Genomic DNA, 17,823 nt, shown 5'->3' with positions numbered 1-17,823 from the left:
TAAATGACCGAACGTGAATATGCTCCTAAAAGAAAAAAAAGAAGGCCAAAAACCACTCAACACAAAGTGTTAAGTTAGGAGTAGTGAGAGTCAATAAGAGAAATAAAATCCATCCAATAACTATTAAATTTCTATCGAGTGTCTATTTCGGTGTTACATAGTCTGTAACAACCAATCTTCAAAATGCCAAGGTATTCTCACCAACAACCAAATGCTGAGCCTTAGCGTCATAAGATTAATTTAATTTCGGTGTTAATACATGAAAAAGGTATGCTGTCATCATCATAAATAAGAGTATTCTCACCCACAACTATAAGTTGTGTCCAATGGTGTCCTAAGATTAAATTAATTTATAATCATTTGATGACAGACTAACAAAATCTTACAAAAAAAAAAAAAAAAAAAAAAGAATGAAAGAAAGAAAGACTGCTCAGTGAGCGGGTTATCGACACGCAAAACTCAGTTAAGAATCCTGCATTCCGGTCTGTTGAGCTTGAATTTTTCTGAGGTCATCACTGCAATCTATCGGAGTAACAAAACATTAATAATAAAAACTATTGATGGATGTGGGGAAGAAATTGCTCAGATGGCATGATTTTAAAGTTGGTTCGATTCTGCCAGCAGAGTTTCCTCAGTCTAATTCAGAAGAGGGAGCTTTGTATCCTCATCGCAATTCCCACAAACATCAACCAAATAAAACAATTAAAACTAATTAATTAAGATAATAAAATATTGAAAATCGATGGATTGAAAAAATGAAAAGAGAAGATCGCTCAGTTCAGCGGGAATATCGACACGCAAACAGATCTGTGTAAAGAGATAAGCCTGCATTCCGGTCTGTTGAGCTTGAATTTTGCAAGTCGTCATTGCGATCTATAACTATTTATTAGTAAAACATGTAAACAAGAAAAGATCACTGCGTAGTGGTGGTGTTTGGGTGTAGAAGAAGAAGATGATGGTGGCGGATTGTTGTGGAAGGGGTGGGTGGGCTTTTATAAGATGAAAATTAGGGTTTGGATTTTTTTTTTTTTTTTTTTTTTAACGGCAAATTTGGATCACTGACGGACCGCTGGAGTATCATCGTGCCACCAACGGAGCCACCCGATCATATCCATCTCCACTAGGCATAATGCCTATACACCAATTCATGAGGAAACCCAATAAATATGGAAAAAACCCCCTTGTGAGAATCGAACCCAGAACCTATTGGCCCAAAGTCTTATCTCACCCCCAAGATACCACTAGGCTATAAAGCCATGGGTAATTAGGGTTTGGATTAAACGTCACATGTTTTAACTCGCGGTATAAGTTAAAAAAAAAAAGAATAAGATTGAACTAGTTTATATTATTATTATTATTATTATTATTATTATTTGCACTAAATACTTTTTTTTTGAACGACAAATTTGGATCACTGACGGACCACTGGAGTATCATCATGCCACCAGCAGAACCACCCAATCATATCCATCTCCACTAGGCATAATGCCTATACACCAATTCAGGAGGAAACCCAATAAATATGAAAAAAACCCCCTTGTGAGAATCGAACCCAGAACCTATTGGCCCAAAGTCTTATCTCACCTCAAGATACCATTAGGCTATAAAGTCATGGGTACTAAATACTTGATTACTGTAACATTTTAAGTTCATGTCAAATGGGAGTAAAAAAAAAGAATAAGAGTGTTTTTTTATCAAATGGGAGGTGTGGAGAAAACTTTTCACCAAAATGGTGTTTTATAAAATATCTATCGAAATGGGTGTTTTTAGTTAAAATACGATTTCTTTTATTTTTAATAAACCAAAAACAAAGCCATTGATGAATTTTAGGTCATCTAGTATCTCAACAAAAGTAGACGCATTTTTTTTTTTTTGTGAACTATAAAAATTTAAAGGGCCTCGACTTTTAAGTTAGCTTAGGCCCTCTAAAAATGTTGGAACGACCCTGGTCATCTATCTTACTTCTTACTATACTAATAAATGAAAATATTTTTTTGACACGTTTCAATTTTCTGGTGTTTCAATTACGGTTTCGTTCGTTAGCAAATCGGTAAGTTTCCAACAGGTAAAGCTGATAAGAAAGGATCTATCGGACCGTTTGGATATGAATTCAGCAGCTAGTGATTTCCATTGAAACAAAATGGCAACGCCAAAAGCAAATATGTTTGCGTGGAGAGCCAATGAGGGTAAAATTCCAACAGCAAGCGCCTTGGCGAGGAGGGAATCCATATTTAGAATACGTTGTGCTCGATGTGCAGTGCTTGAGAGGAGATAGCGAATCACATTTTAATCAGATGCTCAGTTGTAGGTTCGATATGGCAGCAGATTTACGGTGGCTTAAAATCCCAAATGGTGACAGGTGCGATACAGTGAAAGAGGTACTGCAGAGTGTAAATGGAATGAGCTTTTCAAGCAGCAAAAAAGGTAATATATGTCGTATACTTCTTCAGCATCTTGTTGTAGTGCCTTTCAAAAAAAATACACATAGTTAGTCGATTGTATCAATTGTCCACATAAAATATTACGTTTTAAAACAGTCCGTAATCATTATTTGAAATAAACCATAAAATTTATTTCATGTTCTAATTTATAAACAAAGATATCAATACTAGAAAACATGTTAAAAAACTTGAAAAACTAATTAAATGAAGATACTTGACCAAAATACCTCTCATTTAACATTAGTTTTTAATAGGGTTGTAAATGAATCGAACGAACACGAACAAGGCCTTGCTCGTGTTTGTTCGTTAAGGAACAACTTTGTTCATGAACTGTTTACGAACGCTTACCAAACGAGATTTCTTGTTCGTGTTCGTTCATTAAGGAAACGAACATGTTCGTGAACTGTTCACAAACACTTACCAAACGCAAATGAACTCTAACAAATGTTCATGGACATAAATGTACGCAGACGACGTTTATGAACACAAATGAATACAATATTCGTTTTAGAATAAAATCTGCATTTTCATCGCAAACATTACGAAGAAGCCACAAAAAATAAATAAACACATAGCATAATTATCAGAAACATGATTAACAGAAAATTAAGAGTTTATTAAGCTTTAACACAAACTAAAATTAAAATAGTGAAATGAGCGGATGTTGTGGGAGGCATATAAGATAAATAGGGTTTCAAAATTTTACAAACTAGAAACAGTAAAACAAAAATAAACATATAAAAACCTTTAAACGAACGAACACAAATAAACATTAACGAGCGAGCATAAATGAACCCATTACCAAACGCTCACGAACATAAACGAACGCAACCTCTATTCAAGTTCGTTCATTTAACTTAACGAACGGAATTTCTTGTTGTGTTCATTCATTTACTAAACGAACGAACATAAACGAACTTCCCGCCGAACGGTTCACGAACTATTCACTGAACGTTCGGTTCGTTTACAGCCCTAGTTTTTAACATAGTTAGAAAAGTGGATGTATTTGGCAATGATTTTGAAACCTCGGTGGTCCAGTTAAGAAAAAAAAAACTTTTTGGATGAATCTGGCAATTGTATCCAAACCTTAGGGATGATTTTGGCAGTTTACTCTATGTTTAATTGTGTGGTTTTAAGTTTTTATTAGCATGAAACATGGTTAATTTGAGTTTCATATGATTTGCAGGTACTTGAAGCATAATGAATGGTTTTTTGAATCTTAACGGAGGGTTTTCGGAAGCTAAACAAAGCACCGGAAGCATTTATACAAGATAGGAGTTAAAGACACAGAAAAAGAGAAGAAATTGATTGCGCTATGCACTTAGGGGTGAGCAATAACTAGGCCTATAAATGACCGAACGTTCATGAACTGTTCGTGAACTTGTTCGGGGGGAAGTTTGTTTATGTTCGTTTATTTAATAAACAAACGAACATGAACACACCTTTTGTTCATTCATTAATGTTCGTGAACGTTCGTTTATGTTCGTTCATTTATGTTCGTGAACGTTCATTTAAATTTTAGTAAATACATAAATAATTATATTTATATGAATATTAGCTTTTCCAACTACTTATATAAATATATAACTAATAAGTAATTAAGTTTTCTAGTAAAAAAATAAAATTTTAAAATTTTTCTTAAATCGTTACTTAATATTTATATAAAAACCTACTTAATTTTAGCATATATGAACCCAAATTTAGATGTGTTTTCGGATAAACTGTACTATATTAGACTTGGTTGTTTGTGTTCACTAATGTTCAATTGTGTTTGTTTATATTTGTTCACTTACATTCATTTGTGTTCGTTTATGTTTGTTCAGTCATGTTAATTTAGAGTTAATTACATAGTTAGTCCCTGTGGTTTGCACAAAATAACATACTTAGGTACTAATAGTTTAAAATCACCTTCTAGGGTATTAACTTTTCATTTTGTAACGTTTGGGGGTATTAACTTCTAGGGTATTAACATAGTTAGTCCCTGTGGTTTGCACAAAATAACATACTTAGGTACTAATAAAATGTGATTTTAAACCTACAAATAACGTTAATACCTCCAAACGTTACAAAATGAAAAGTTAATACCCTAGAATGTGATTTTAAACTATTAGTACCTAAGTATGTTACTTTGTGCAAACCACAGGGACTAACTATGTAATTAACTCTGTTAATTTATGTTTGTTTATGGTAATTTATGTTTGTTCAGTCATGTTAATTTGTGTTTGTTCAGTCATGTTAAAAAAATAGCCCTTGTTTGGTTTGGTTATTAAACGAACTTAACCGAACTGAAAACCGATAAATTAACCGAATGGACCGAATCGATTAACTGGTGACTTCGGTTAACCGAACCGAACCAAATTGTGCACACCCCTAGATGCACTGCTTATGGGGCAAATCAGAGGAGAAGTGTCACCTCAGCGTAGGTACGGTGCATGTTGGGCCCATGTCGGTTTGCTCGTGAATTTTCGATTTTTCACCATGCTTAAAGATAACCATTCCCCAAAACAAAAATAACCTCTAGCCTAGCCACTTTTGATCTTCCAATGGTGAAATGTGGAGTTCCAACCCTCAATTCTTTTATGCAATCAAGATTCACAGCCACCATTGAATATCCCATGATGATGATGAGCGGTCGAATCCTTTTGTAATCACCTTCGGGTGAATGGCTTGTTTATGTGAAACTCAAAACTTGTTTACTTTAGTTGTTTTAGATTGTAATTCATTATTTGAATAATACTTGTGGTATAGTTTATTTAAACAAGTTATTTGTGTTGCAATTATTTATCTTTTACCCTTTGCATCGTGAAGAGTTTGGTCATTACGAGGGTTTTTGGTACTTAGGATTTGGTGATTGAATTCTATAAGTTATTATTAAAAACTTGTCTTTAATAATCACTTGAATTAAACCATTTGCAAGGCTATGTCTATGTCTTATCTATCTAATTAAACAGGTTTGGGTGAATTTTTGAATCCATAACTTTTCTAAACATAATCAATCAAACAACAATTTGCTTTAATACGTAGTCAAATTAGTTTTCAAACTGAACACTAACCACATGTTCTCTGTGGAAACGACTTTACTTACCCATACACATATAGTTATTCAAGTGAATCAAATATTTGTATTTGATTAGGCCACGACATACACATCATATGACTTGCATATGTTGTTAGAAACTCAACAATGAATACAATTCTCGCTATACCATTCTAGCTAGAAATGAGCATATTGTACCGAGAGTACCGGTACCGTACAAAATGATACCGACCGAACAACTATCAGTACCAGTATACGTTTTTACTCGTTTTTGATATTAGTACCTAACGGTATCTTTACCGGTCAATTCGGTATTCCTGCTTTGAGTACCAATTTTGTATATGAAAGGTGAATAGTTTTTTGGTCTTGTGTATCGGTATTCTAATTACTTGTAATCAAATTTAAAAAAAAATCTTGGGCATTCTATTAATATATGTATATGAGCTTTGAACATGTCGAAATATATTTTGGCTACTATAAATGAATACGGGCAAATAATATTTGGAATTAAAATGAATACACTGAAGTTTGCTTGATTCTCTTCGTGACGAACAAGTAAATAAATATTTAACTTTATGGCAAAAGATCAAATACAAATACTTTTACCGTATAAAACGTATGAACCGAAGGTTTTGCTGAAAAAACTCGGTGGCATTTTCATAATTACTTACTCATAGAGTAATTATCAAAATTACCCTACAAATGATTTTGTAGGGTAATTTTATAGAGTATCATAATTACTCTACAAATGGCCTTGTAAGATAATTTTGATCTTGTAGGGTAATTTTGAATTGTATGTTGTTTGATAAACTAGTAGAGTAATTTTGATACACTTGTAGAGTAATTTTGATAATTACCCTACAAGCACATTTTACAAAATTACCCTACAAGATCATTTGTACGGTAATTTTGATAATTACTCTACGAGTAAATAACTACAAAAATGTCACCGCTTTTTTCTATTTTTCATGCCTTTTGTACGTTTTGTACAACAAGACTGTTTGTACGAGAACTTTTCCCTTAAGTTTATATGGTATCGGTATAAATATCTTTTTCAAATTTATAGTATTCCACCTTTCCCTATGTAAAACAAAAAGAAACACTAAAGCGGTACCGAATCCGTAAACTAATAAAAAAACCAAAGCAGTATTCTAGTTTCAAATATGCTTTTCAAATTTCTCGTACATTTGTTGAACAAAAAAATTTGGTACGGTATTCGATTGGTGTTCTTGCTCATTTTCGGTACTGGTACTGTTTGGTAGTGGTACTGTACAGATTCCATCCCAACTTTCGGCCTTAAAGTTTCATAAAAGACAATTGTGCCTATTTAAACTTTTAAAAATTAATGTAAAAAATGATCATGCCTTTTAAAAGTATTATATAACATAACTGAAGAAAAATATTTAACTATTAACTAAAGGGTATAATCTTTTAATATTTAATGCACTCTTCCAATAAGTTTAGTTGAAAGCAAAAATATTGTGATTCTCACTTTCATTGTTGTTTTATTTCAACGATGGAATATAGAAGGGAAAGAATATAGAGTTTCAAAAATTTTCAATTTAAAAACCGTTAAAATATAATCCAAGAACTAAAAGTAATATATTTGGATCTTAATTATTTAATGGTTGGGTTAAATGCTTTGGCCGGATCAAAATATAAGAATGGGGTCGTTGGTCGATCCTAATGATGCACCCTCTTTATGTGTATATGATCCTCATAACTAGATAAAGGAAACACTGGGTAGCGTTCGTTTCATGGAATGGAATGTAATGGAATTAGGAAGTTTTTCTTTGTAAAATTGATCTTGATTGGGGGAGGGAGGAATTTGAAATCCTTCACTCTAATGAAATTTGTGACTATTTCAACATTCCTTAGAAATCCTTCACTCTAATGAAGGAATGGAATGGAATGTTGAAATGGTCACAAATTTCATTGATTAAAGAAATTCATTGGGTTTCAAATTCCTCTCTCCCCAAACCAAGATCAATTTTACAAAGAAAAGCTTCCCAATTCCATTCCATTCCATTCCATGAAACGAACGCTACCTAGAAGATTTTGCCAGGAATTTGGCCGAGTTTGTAAGTAAATTCAAAGCGTTAGGTGAGAGAACTTAGTGTTGGAAAATTAGAATAATGTGAATGGAAATTAATTTAGTGATAATTGATGGGACTCTTCATGGTGACAAACTCTTGAGTAGAGTTTTTATGTCACTTGATTAGCTTTTATTAGAGTTTTTATTTCTCTAATTAAATACATAATTAAGTGAAACTTTACTAGAGTTTTATGTCTCTAATAAATCACCATTTAAGAGAAACTTTTCATAACCCACATCTCTTGTAAAAATAGTAGGCTTTGTGCCTCATTTTGAGATAGAGAAAAATGCGAGAAAAATACAAGAGAAGGGATACAAGAAATATACATGAATATATGGAGAGTTCTTGGAAAGAAGAAATACTTGGAGACCCATGTGATGGGTACTTAGAGAAATATGTTTTCTCTATACGATTTCATCACCTTTGTATCATAATTTTCCACAAGTTCTAACACTACAATTACCGGATGTAACCTTGGGCCCGTGAGCCATCTCCGGCAGTACAGACTGCTTCGGCTGTTGTACCTTGGGAGACAGACGCGTCATCTTTAGTAGAGGCGCGCAATCTGTTTTAAGGGAAGCGTGTTGAACACGTGCCTCAACCAAATTCGTGAACGTTTTAGTGTGCTCTTTGTTGCAGTCAAGGAGTATTTTTCAAGACTCAAGATGATGAATACTCGAGTCTAGGATGCTGTCAAGTGCGCGTGAAGGACCCACCAGAGATGCGGCTTGAATTAAGATTGGTATATATAATTATATTTATATTCTTTTATTTAGTTATTGCAACCAGTATTGTACCATGATATTTCCTAAGAATAACGAGAGTCTCGTTACGATATATTTTGTAATTATATTTTACAAAAGGTGAACCTATTTCCTACAAACTTAAAACAGATTTCATGAGATTGTTGCTACAATCTTAAAACCTTATTTATAAGGATTTTGGGTTCACAAAAGGATTTATAATAATAAAAAATATATATATATTTTAAAGATTATGATCTTGTAAATATTTGCTTTTGGGAAATATGTATGTGGTACAACTTGTTGTGTTTGGATTTCTTGAGATTGAGATACAATCTTAAATCCTATACCGCGGTACAAAACGAATGGTTTTGGTTCAATCGTTTGGTTTTTAAACGATTTTGGGAATCGTTAATTTTTCTAACTTTTGTGTTAGATCGGGTTTATTAGTGTAAACCATACGTTTTTTGTAAACGTTAAATTCTCTAACATGTGTGTTAGACCGGAATTATTGGTGTCAACCATACGTTTTTTGTAAACGTTAAATTCTCTAACATGTGTGTTAGACCGGAATTATTGGTGTAAACCATATGTTTTTTGTAAACGTTAAACTCTCATAAGTAGAGTATTTTTTATTACTTTACATAAGAGTTTTATGTTAGTTGATTAGAGTTTTATGTCTCTAATTAAGTCTCTATTTAAAGTAGACTACTCATCCACCCATGGATTGATATGAACAAATAAGTCTTATAATGATTTTTGTAATCATTTGTCTTCTAACATGTGTGTTAGAAACGTTCATGAAACGCGTTAGTTTGAAGCAATTTTTTAATTGTTTAGTTTCTAACGGTGTATTAGAAATGACTTATTTATTTGAACCATATATGTGTTTTAGCAAGTCGAATTAACATTTTGTGGAAATGTTAATATTTCTAACGTGCGCGTTAGAATTTCTTTCATTTTAACATGATTGTTGAAAATGGTTAAAATACAAATGCTTTGAAATGTTTTATTTTGACATTTTATATAAGCAATTTGTTATAGCATTGTTTTAATGCTTTGTATGATTTAGAAATAAAATGTCATACATTGAAGTTAATGGTTGATTGGCTTCAAGGAATTAAATCACCATAAAGTGATGGTGTGGTAGTTATATGAATTTAATGAAATTAAAATCATTTACTAGACTCTTCATATGGAAGATAAACTCTTAAGGAGAGTTTCAAGTCAATTTATTAGTTTTTATTAGAGTTTATTTCTCTAATAAAATCTCTAATAAAGTGAGACTTTTACTAGAGTTTTAATGATGACATTTGATGAGTTTTATTAGAGTTTAAATATATAATTATTGAGACTCTTAACTCTTCATATGTGAAACTCTTGAGTAGAGTTTTAATGGTGACATTTGATGAGTTTTATTAGAGTTTAAATATATAATTATTGAGACTCCTAACTCTTCATATGTGAAACTCTTGAGTAGAGTTTTAATGGTGATATTTGATGAGTTTTATTAGAGTTTAAATATATAATTATTGAGACTCCTAACTCTTCATATGTGAAACTCTTGAGTAGAGTTTTAATGGTGACATTTGATGAGTTTTATTAGAGTTTAAATATATAATTATTGAGACTCTTAACTCTTCATATGTGAAACTCTTGAGTAGAGTTTTAATGATAACATTTGATGAGTTTTATTAGAGTTTAAGTCTATAATTATTGAGACTCTTAACTCTTCATATGGTGAAACTCTTGAGTAGAGTTTTAGTGATGAAATTTGATGCTTTAATTTGGTCATGTTATATATATAATGACTTAAAGTTTTCTCACATGTGTGTTAGAAAATGTGTATCACGAATACGAGGTTAGAGATTGTTCATAATGGACATAAATGTTTTATGTAAACATTTAATTGCCTATGTGTGCATTAAAACTGATGAGAAACAGTTTATTTTATAAACTATATCTTTGGAAAACGTTTTATGTAAACGTTCGATTCTATAATGTGCTTGTTATAACATTTTTTTAACATGTGTGTTAAAAAAAATGTTATTTGGTGAAAACAACTTGGTGTTGTTGTGAACAAATTTAATTGTTCAAGTTTACTACTTAAATGTAGTATTTGTAACAACTTGGTGTTGTTTTAAGCATAATTGTCCAAGTTTAAAGTTTCAAGATGAAATGGGAAACTTGTACTTACAAATGCATGGAGTCTTATTGAGGGAGTACCTCAAGACACGCCATGGGACAATATTGTTGAGAAGATTTTGGTCAGATTATAAAGTGTTGAAGATAAAAGCACTTTGCTATTTGATGTCTACATATTGTCTATGCTTCCGTTTAAATTTCAAAAGTGATTGCCACTTATGATTTAGTTTCCAATGTATTAATTTTATTGTTTTGTGTTCAATATCTTCGGATAACACATGCAATTTTTTACAAAGAAATAAATCACTAATGGTTGTGACGTATAAATTATTTTTGTGGAAAATAATTATATCGCCGGTTATACATTGTTTAAAAGAATATGATTTTAAACGGATAGCACTTGAAAAATACTTGGACATAAACAACTTGAGAGTTGTTACATTGACTAAAAGTCAAAGATGAAACATCAAATGTATAACCACATCATGAATGAGTAATGAAAGAACGTAGTGAGTGTATTGAGATGAAATACACTAACGACATTCATGTCGCATACTTCATTAGAAGTCATTGAAAAATTCACAAGTGTGAATTCTAACATATGAAAGTAAAAGTACTATATGTTATTGTATACCTTTAATAAATCTTGCGAGATTTATAAGTAGATGCGTCTACCACTTGATTATTGTTAGATCTATATGGAGATTTTACATTCATTAGGAGAGCATCCTAAATATACATATCTCCTAATGAATAACAATAGATGTGTGCAAATCACTTATGGCAAAATTATGAATGCCATGTTGTTGAGTGTCGATCTAGTTAACTCTATCTCATACATAATAGTGATTGTAGACAAGAAACATTCATCTTGTTGGTGATGAATGTGTTCAACAAGTGACTTGGATTAAGACTTATGTTTAAGTACTTACGAGTCAATGGTAGATTGTTGGAGATCAAAGGTAATCAAGTTATGTTCCTTAAATGAATGATGAAATTTAGCTTTGTGCTATATATAATAATTTGTGAGACCTTCCTAAATATTGATGTTTTAGGATTATGAATAAGTCTCATTATTTTGTCTTAACAAGGGATGAATGTTGCAAAGTGATATTATGATATCCTTAGGGCTGTGAAGAATCAGAATGATGCATCTTCTGTTCACATGCTAAAGTATTGTAGTCTAAAGCATGCTAGACTAGTACTTGGTTAATTATGGGTCTTGACGGAGACTAATTAACTCTAAACATTCAAATGTGTATGAATACAAAAAGAATTTGTGTATGGACAAAGTTGAGAGAGAATTTTCATTCATTATAAGGAAATGACATGTAACTTTTAAAAGTTTGTTCGAAAAGCTAATGAGGAGAACTCATTGTCTAAGCTTATTCTAGATGTTAAATTAGAATTATTCTAAGTTGGTGACAAACTTATGACAAGGGCATGTGTTGCTTTGGTCAGCTCGGAAGCTTGTGTAAGCTAATGCAATATGAGTTGAATTCACTGATACAATAAGGTTGGTCTTGTTCAATCATATGTGTATAAATGTCGCCATAAGTGGTGTTACGGAAATGTTTATCAAATGGCAAGAAATGTGGGGGAGGAACCATTTAAGAAACAATCCTATAAGGGTATGTAGAAATGGTTCTCATTAACACATCTAAATGTTATCCAATAACACTTAAATGGGGGGGTGTCTTGCATTTGTTTTTAGCAATAAGGATTTTGTAATCCAATCTAACATTGCAAATAGACGACTAAGTGGAGGACATAAAGGTCGTAGTGTATAATGGAGATGTGTTTGCCTTAAATGATACACGTATCTTACGAAGACATATGTTATAACCAGATTCAGATGGCCACTGAGGTTATAGTCTTAGAAGTTGACAATAGGCAAAATTAACTTATGAGTTAAGAACACATCATGACAACTGATCTCAAATACGCAAAGTTATTTGCTAATGTTATGGATCCAACAACCTGAGGGTTTATTAGAGATCAAGTTGTGGAATGGGACTGAAGCCCTTAAAAATTGAAGTTCATATGATGGAAACCTAACTCAGTAGACTGGAGATCCCAAGAAATGAGTTCAATAGGAAAACCTAATTGTATGAATAAGCGAGGTCACTGTGGGGGAATAACCCTACGCATTTAATAAGGTAGTTTATTATAAAGATTAATAAACTTCCTAGTCCATTCCTAAAAGTGACAAGTGTGAGGCTAAGCATAATATGTGGTAAATGATTTGGATAGATCACGGTAACCACAATGCTTTTAATGATCTAAGGAGAATCACCTATGTTAGAGAGAAGTGGGGTCGCTTCGAATGGAATTGAGGGCACAATTCCTAGAGCTCTCGCAGAACCAGGAAAGTGTTCCACGACCATTATTGGACACGACTATGAGGAGATGACCCGGCTAGGGAGAGTCTTGTGTGAAGTGTATTGTCGTCTACACAAACGGCAGACGAGTTCAAAGACATCGAGATCTACTCAGAGCTAGTGGGCTAAGTGCATTTCATGAGCGAAGGTTCAAAGGGTAACACCTACCTATCGTATGCAAAACTCAACTGTCGAGGTTCCATTGGATTATTGTGTGTTTTGATTAATCTCCATTCATGTGGGGGATTGTTGGAAAATTAGAATAATGTGAATGAAAATTAATTTAGTGATAATTTATGGGACTCTTCATGGTGACAAACTCTTGAGTAGAGTTTTTATGTCACTTGATTAGCTTTTATTAGAGTTTTTATTTCTCTAATTAAATACATAATTAAGTGAAACTTTACTAGAGTTTTATGTCTCTAATAAATCACCATTTAAGAGAAACTTTTCATAACCCACATCTCTTGTAAAAATAGTAGGCTTTGTGCCTCATTTTGAGATAGAGAAAAATGCTAGAAAAATACAAGAGAAGGGATACAAGAAATATACATGAATATATGGAGAGTTCTTGGAAAGAAGAAATACTTGGAGACCCATGTGATGGGTACTTAGAGAAATATGTTTTCTCTATACGATTTCATCACCTTTGTATCATAATTTTCCACAAGTTCTAACACTACAATTACCGGATGTAACCTTGGGCCCGTGAGCCATCTCCGGCAGTACAGACTGCTTCGGCTGTTGTACCCTGGGAGACAGACGCGTCATCTTTAGTAGAGGCGCGCAATCTGTTTTAAGGGAAGCGTGTTGAACACGTGCCTCAACCAAATTCGTGAACGTTTTAGTGTGCTCTTTGTTGCAGTCAAGGAGTATTTTTCAAGACTCAAGATGATGAATACTCGAGTCTAGGATGTTGTCAAGTGCGCGTGAAGGACCCACCAGAGATGCGGCTTGAATTAAGATTGGTATATATAATTATATTTATATTCTTTTATTTAGTTATTGCAACCAGTATTGTACCATGATATTTCCTAAGAATAACGAGAGTCTCGTTACGATATATTTTGTAATTATATTTTACAAAAGGTGAACCTATTTCCTACACTTAGTAGATAAGCGGGTCATGAAGAAAAGACCGGACAATATGCCAACTTGGTTTATAGCGATTGTTGCCACGATAGAACAATTCGTGGATCTAACAACCATGACATTAGAAGATTGCATAGCCGGATTGACACGAACCTCTCCAAGGACATGGTCGATGATAGGTGTTCGTGGAGATGTAGTTTTGTCTTAGGAGCCTAGCTTGTTAGTTTGTTTTAGTGGCCTTTGCATGTTATTGCTTGCTTGTGTGTCTATATGATGTGTTATTTGTCCCTTTTATGTGTTCTAACCTATTTCTTGTTTGGTAACTTTATAAAGAATGTTTTTAGTACCCTATGTTATCTTTTCTTTGTTTTTGTTTTTATAGTAGCAAATTGTAGAAACCTTGGCCACTATGCATGAGAGTGTAAGAAACCACCTAACTTGAATCAAGTTGAGAGAAAAGGTCTGGTGTTAATGATGGCTTCAATAAAGTATGAAACCGATAGAATCATGTTGCTTATAAAGGTACCTAGAATTCCTAACCACCTCTACAAAATCACATTAAAGGTGGGAAACCCAGTGTGTTTCTAGAACTCGTATCAGTGTATCACTGATCTAGCTTGGCTTTGGCATGCCAGGCTTAGTCACCTAAATTCATAGTCAGTTAAAACCATGGTAAGCAAGAGAATGGTTGACATCAAAACAAAATAAGGAGAAAAAACAATCATAACCTATTCCAATTCCAAAAAACAAACTGTCTTCTGTGCTTCCAAGACATATGTGGGAATTCACAATTAAGGATCAAAACAAGATGTGGGCTAACCTCAAGTTGTAAATCTATTTATGAACAGAATCAAAAAAAAATATATATATATGGTGATCCTTCCCTGGTTCTCATGTTCTGTCCAGCTAGGCGTATTTTTCCCTAAAAAAAATAAAAATTATTAAATTTTGTAACTAATTCATATTTATCTATTATGCTCAAAAGAATAAATTACTTACTCGGTCGCTCGAAGAACCCATCAAGAAATCGACACATGCCGTTAATTTGGGCCTCTTGCAATGGTATGTTGTGGCCTCTCCTTCCACATTCCATTTGCTGTATTACAAAAACAAGAACCTCTTTAACTAATCGTGATAGCACAGCAGAATTCTACCTCATCCACTTCAATCATGGGCATTGCCCGTGTCAAAAAAGATGTCAAGTATTGTAGCATATTCTTCATATACCTTTTGTACATCCTAAAAAAACAAATCAAAATTTTAAAATTGGGATTAATTCTAAACTCAGAAACAAATTCTTATACCTGTTTCGTTTGTGCCTCTCTTCAAATAGATGGAGTCCTGGGAAGCTACGGATGTACTTCCGGAAAATCATAGGCTTTCCCCTCTGTATGAGTTCACGGCCATACACTGTGTGCTCAAACATGCAGTAGAGTTCGTAAATATCAAGATATCTTCCATTATCCTGAAAAAAACAAGAAATGTTAATTCAAGACTTCTTGTTAAACTGAGACCAAAGTCAAAGCCCATAATGATGTTACCTCTACTTTTGAAAAGACACCAAAGACAGCCTCTCTTGATAGAGGCTTTAAAATTCTGTATTTAGGCGGATCGTGACATTCTCCCCCACCTAAATTTACGACGCCCTCGTCGTGTTGCTTACGTGGTTGTTGCTTTGTTCTCACGATCTGCATGGTGGATAAGGTTTTGCCTCGGTGCCTTGTATCCGTCTCCATGGGTGCCGTGTGAACCTCCTTGTCCTTGATGAGGTACAAGGTATTGAGGAATGCATCGGGGATGGCGTTGGACCTATCGAAGAATGCCAACCCGAGCACAATTTTGTAGTCGTCCATGGGAATGACTGAGAAAGTAATTTTGCCCTTCCATGTCCCGATCTTGGCTTTGGTGTCATAGGTTACGCCTTCGATTGACTTAGGTTCCCCTCCAACAGCCTTCATCATTAGTCCTTCTTTGGTAGTGATCCGCAAACCAAGTCTTTTGGCCTCGTCCCGGGTAATAAAATTGTGACTGGCTCCAGTATCGATTAAGGCTTTTGCTTATTCTCCGTTAATCTCAAGATATACAAACCGAAGACCTTTTGGCTCTCCATTTGAATGACTAACCTTGCCTTTTCTCGAGGGGTCATGAACCATTTTTAACGGCTTCCTTTGGGTTAGACTTAAAGCATTGAGGACTTGGAGTTGCATTGCTCCTAGACGAGCCTCCTCGCTACCCTCGGCTTCATCCTCTTCGGTCCTAATGAGGGCTGTTAACTTAGACTTATTTGGACAATCGCGTGCATCATGCAGCCCTTCGCAAATGAAGCATCCTCTCCTTGCGGGGTTGTTGTTATATCTTGGGGGGTTTTGAACCTTCCGTCCTTCGAGTGTAACTTGGTTTTGCTCCCCCACCTATGTCGTCATCAGGTTCTTCGACAACGGGTTTAGTTGGGCGTTTTTCCTTAAGATCGATCAAGCTTTCAGCTACGGTGATGGCAGTAGCTAAATCTTGAACGTTGCGACGATCCAATTCTGTTCTAGCCCAATATTGTAACCCATCGAGGAAGTAGAAAAGGGAATCCTTTTCCGACAGATCGGGGATTTCAAGGACAAGTGTTGTGAATTCTTTGACATAGTCCTTGAGAGTTCCGGTATGCTTGAGCTTCCTCAGTTTGCTCCTAGCTTCGTGCTCAGCATTGACCGGGTAAAATTGTTTCTTTAGTTCTTGGACAAATTCAGCCCAAGTGTTAATAGTGCACGTACCTTTGGCGATGTCCGTGTATCGACGTCTCCACCATAGTCCTACCGTGTCTTTTAGGTACATGCTGGCCGTTTTGATTTTGGTGGCATCATCCCTGATTTGCACTCCACCCAAGTATTGTTCCATCCCCCATACGAAGTCGTCAACCGCTCGTGCTTCTCTTTTGCCAAGGAATGGAGATGGTTTTGGGATCTCGACCCTAGGGGTGAAGAGATCGGTGTTGGCTGAATGCACAACTACTTGTTTATTTTCCTTCACTTTTGCTTCTAGGTCCAAAAAGTTGTGGTGACAATCTCGAATACTATTCTCCACCTCGTTTCGCAGCTTCGATATTTCTTCCTTGAACAATGTCGTAAGCTCGTGACGCCAAACTCCCATGAGAGACTTGACGTCGTCTTTGAAAGTTTCGAAATCAGTTTCCAACGCCTGTACTCATTGGAATGCAAGGTCAAGTTGTGCACCCAATTCAGTGACCGCCACCGCGGTGTCACCAATGCGTTTGTCGTATGTTGCCTCTCGTTCTTTCTTAGTTGTGCGTCTTTCATCGCCTTTTGTTTCGGATGCCATCCCTAATGAATCGTCCCTCTCTGATACCACTTGTCACGGAGTAAACTTTTAACTCACGTGTAGCAACTTAGACTTGATCTAAGTTAAGCTATGTGCCCCAACGATGTAGTGTTTTGAGTGATTCAAGTGATAGTTGCAAGTTGTGTATACAAAGAAACAACTTTGTATTGATTACAAGAAGATTTACAAGAGTGTGTTTACAAGTACAAGTGTGTTTACTTGTGATATTGTTGGGTGATCTCCAAATGAGACCCTTTCACCTATATATACTAGCTAGCTACTAGTTCTAGAGAATTCTCTAACTAGAGAATTCTATACAAAATATCTTGGATTTTTATAAGCTGCATTCTAGAATGTTCCTTCAAAATATCCATGCTTTCTATGTGATTTCATGGGTTTTCTTGAGGATTCTTGGATGCGGGAATATCAGCCCTTTCTAGATCTTTAAAGGCTGATCTAGAACCTTCCGATGGTGCCAAATCGTTCCAGCAACTTATAGGTTGTTTCTGAAACTTCCAGGCACCCCTAGATGCTTCTTTAGTGTTCCGGAATCTTCCGGAA

The 17,823-nt window shown here is 34.5% G+C and overlaps 1 protein-coding gene and 4 non-coding genes across 7 annotated transcripts; all 5 read right to left on the bottom strand.

Annotated features, from left to right (window-relative positions):
- Window positions 1-275: 275 nt before the first annotated feature.
- Window positions 276-368, bottom strand: LOC118487068. The gene has a single exon (XR_004880234.1). It is a non-coding gene; the product is annotated as a small nucleolar RNA snoR31/Z110/Z27 (small nucleolar RNA).
- Window positions 369-424: 56 nt separating this feature from the next.
- On the bottom strand, window positions 425-523 carry LOC118487072. The gene has a single exon (XR_004880238.1). It is a non-coding gene; the product is annotated as a small nucleolar RNA Z107/R87 (small nucleolar RNA).
- Window positions 524-578: 55 nt separating this feature from the next.
- Window positions 579-678, bottom strand: LOC118486846. The gene has a single exon (XR_004880013.1). It is a non-coding gene; the product is annotated as a small nucleolar RNA R30/Z108 (small nucleolar RNA).
- An 89-nt stretch (window positions 679-767) lies between these two features.
- On the bottom strand, window positions 768-874 carry LOC118487070. Its single transcript, XR_004880236.1, has one exon. It is a non-coding gene; the product is annotated as a small nucleolar RNA Z107/R87 (small nucleolar RNA).
- A 13,766-nt stretch (window positions 875-14,640) lies between these two features.
- Window positions 14,641-17,506, bottom strand: LOC110905011. 3 transcript variants are annotated; one of them, XM_022150885.2, is made up of 5 exons: window positions 15,477-17,506; window positions 15,240-15,400; window positions 15,090-15,174; window positions 14,935-15,031; window positions 14,641-14,857 (listed from the first exon to the last, which is right to left on the bottom strand). In XM_022150885.2, the coding sequence occupies exons 1-5, from the start codon at window positions 15,894-15,896 to the stop codon at window positions 14,757-14,759; spliced, it is 864 nt and encodes a 287-aa protein (XP_022006577.1). In that variant the 5' UTR covers window positions 15,897-17,506; the 3' UTR covers window positions 14,641-14,756. The 3 variants fall into 3 exon arrangements, with proteins under 3 accessions (XP_022006577.1, XP_022006578.1, XP_022006579.1); XM_022150886.2 differs by having other exon boundaries at window positions 15,163-15,174; XM_022150887.2 differs by lacking the exon at window positions 15,090-15,174.
- Window positions 17,507-17,823: the final 317 nt, after the last annotated feature.

The sequence above is a fragment of the Helianthus annuus genome, chromosome 14 (assembly GCF_002127325.2).
Source record: "Helianthus annuus cultivar XRQ/B chromosome 14, HanXRQr2.0-SUNRISE, whole genome shotgun sequence".
In the NCBI taxonomy this organism is placed as follows: Eukaryota; Viridiplantae; Streptophyta; class Magnoliopsida; order Asterales; family Asteraceae; genus Helianthus; species Helianthus annuus.
This window is presented reverse-complemented; position numbering and strand designations above follow the sequence as displayed.

Excerpts from the sequence above, each read along its gene's own strand:
- LOC110905011 (XM_022150885.2), bottom strand. The coding sequence starts at position 15,896 with ATGATGAAGGCTGTTGGAGGGGAACCTAAGTCAATCGAAGGCGTAACC. Across the intron at positions 15,032-15,089 it reads CCATGATTGAAGTGGATGAG|CAAATGGAATGTGGAAGGAG; the intron begins GTAGAATTCTGC and ends TTTGTAATACAG. Across the intron at positions 14,858-14,934 it reads TGGGTTCTTCGAGCGACCGA|GGAAAAATACGCCTAGCTGG; the intron begins GTAAGTAATTTA and ends TATTTTTTTTAG.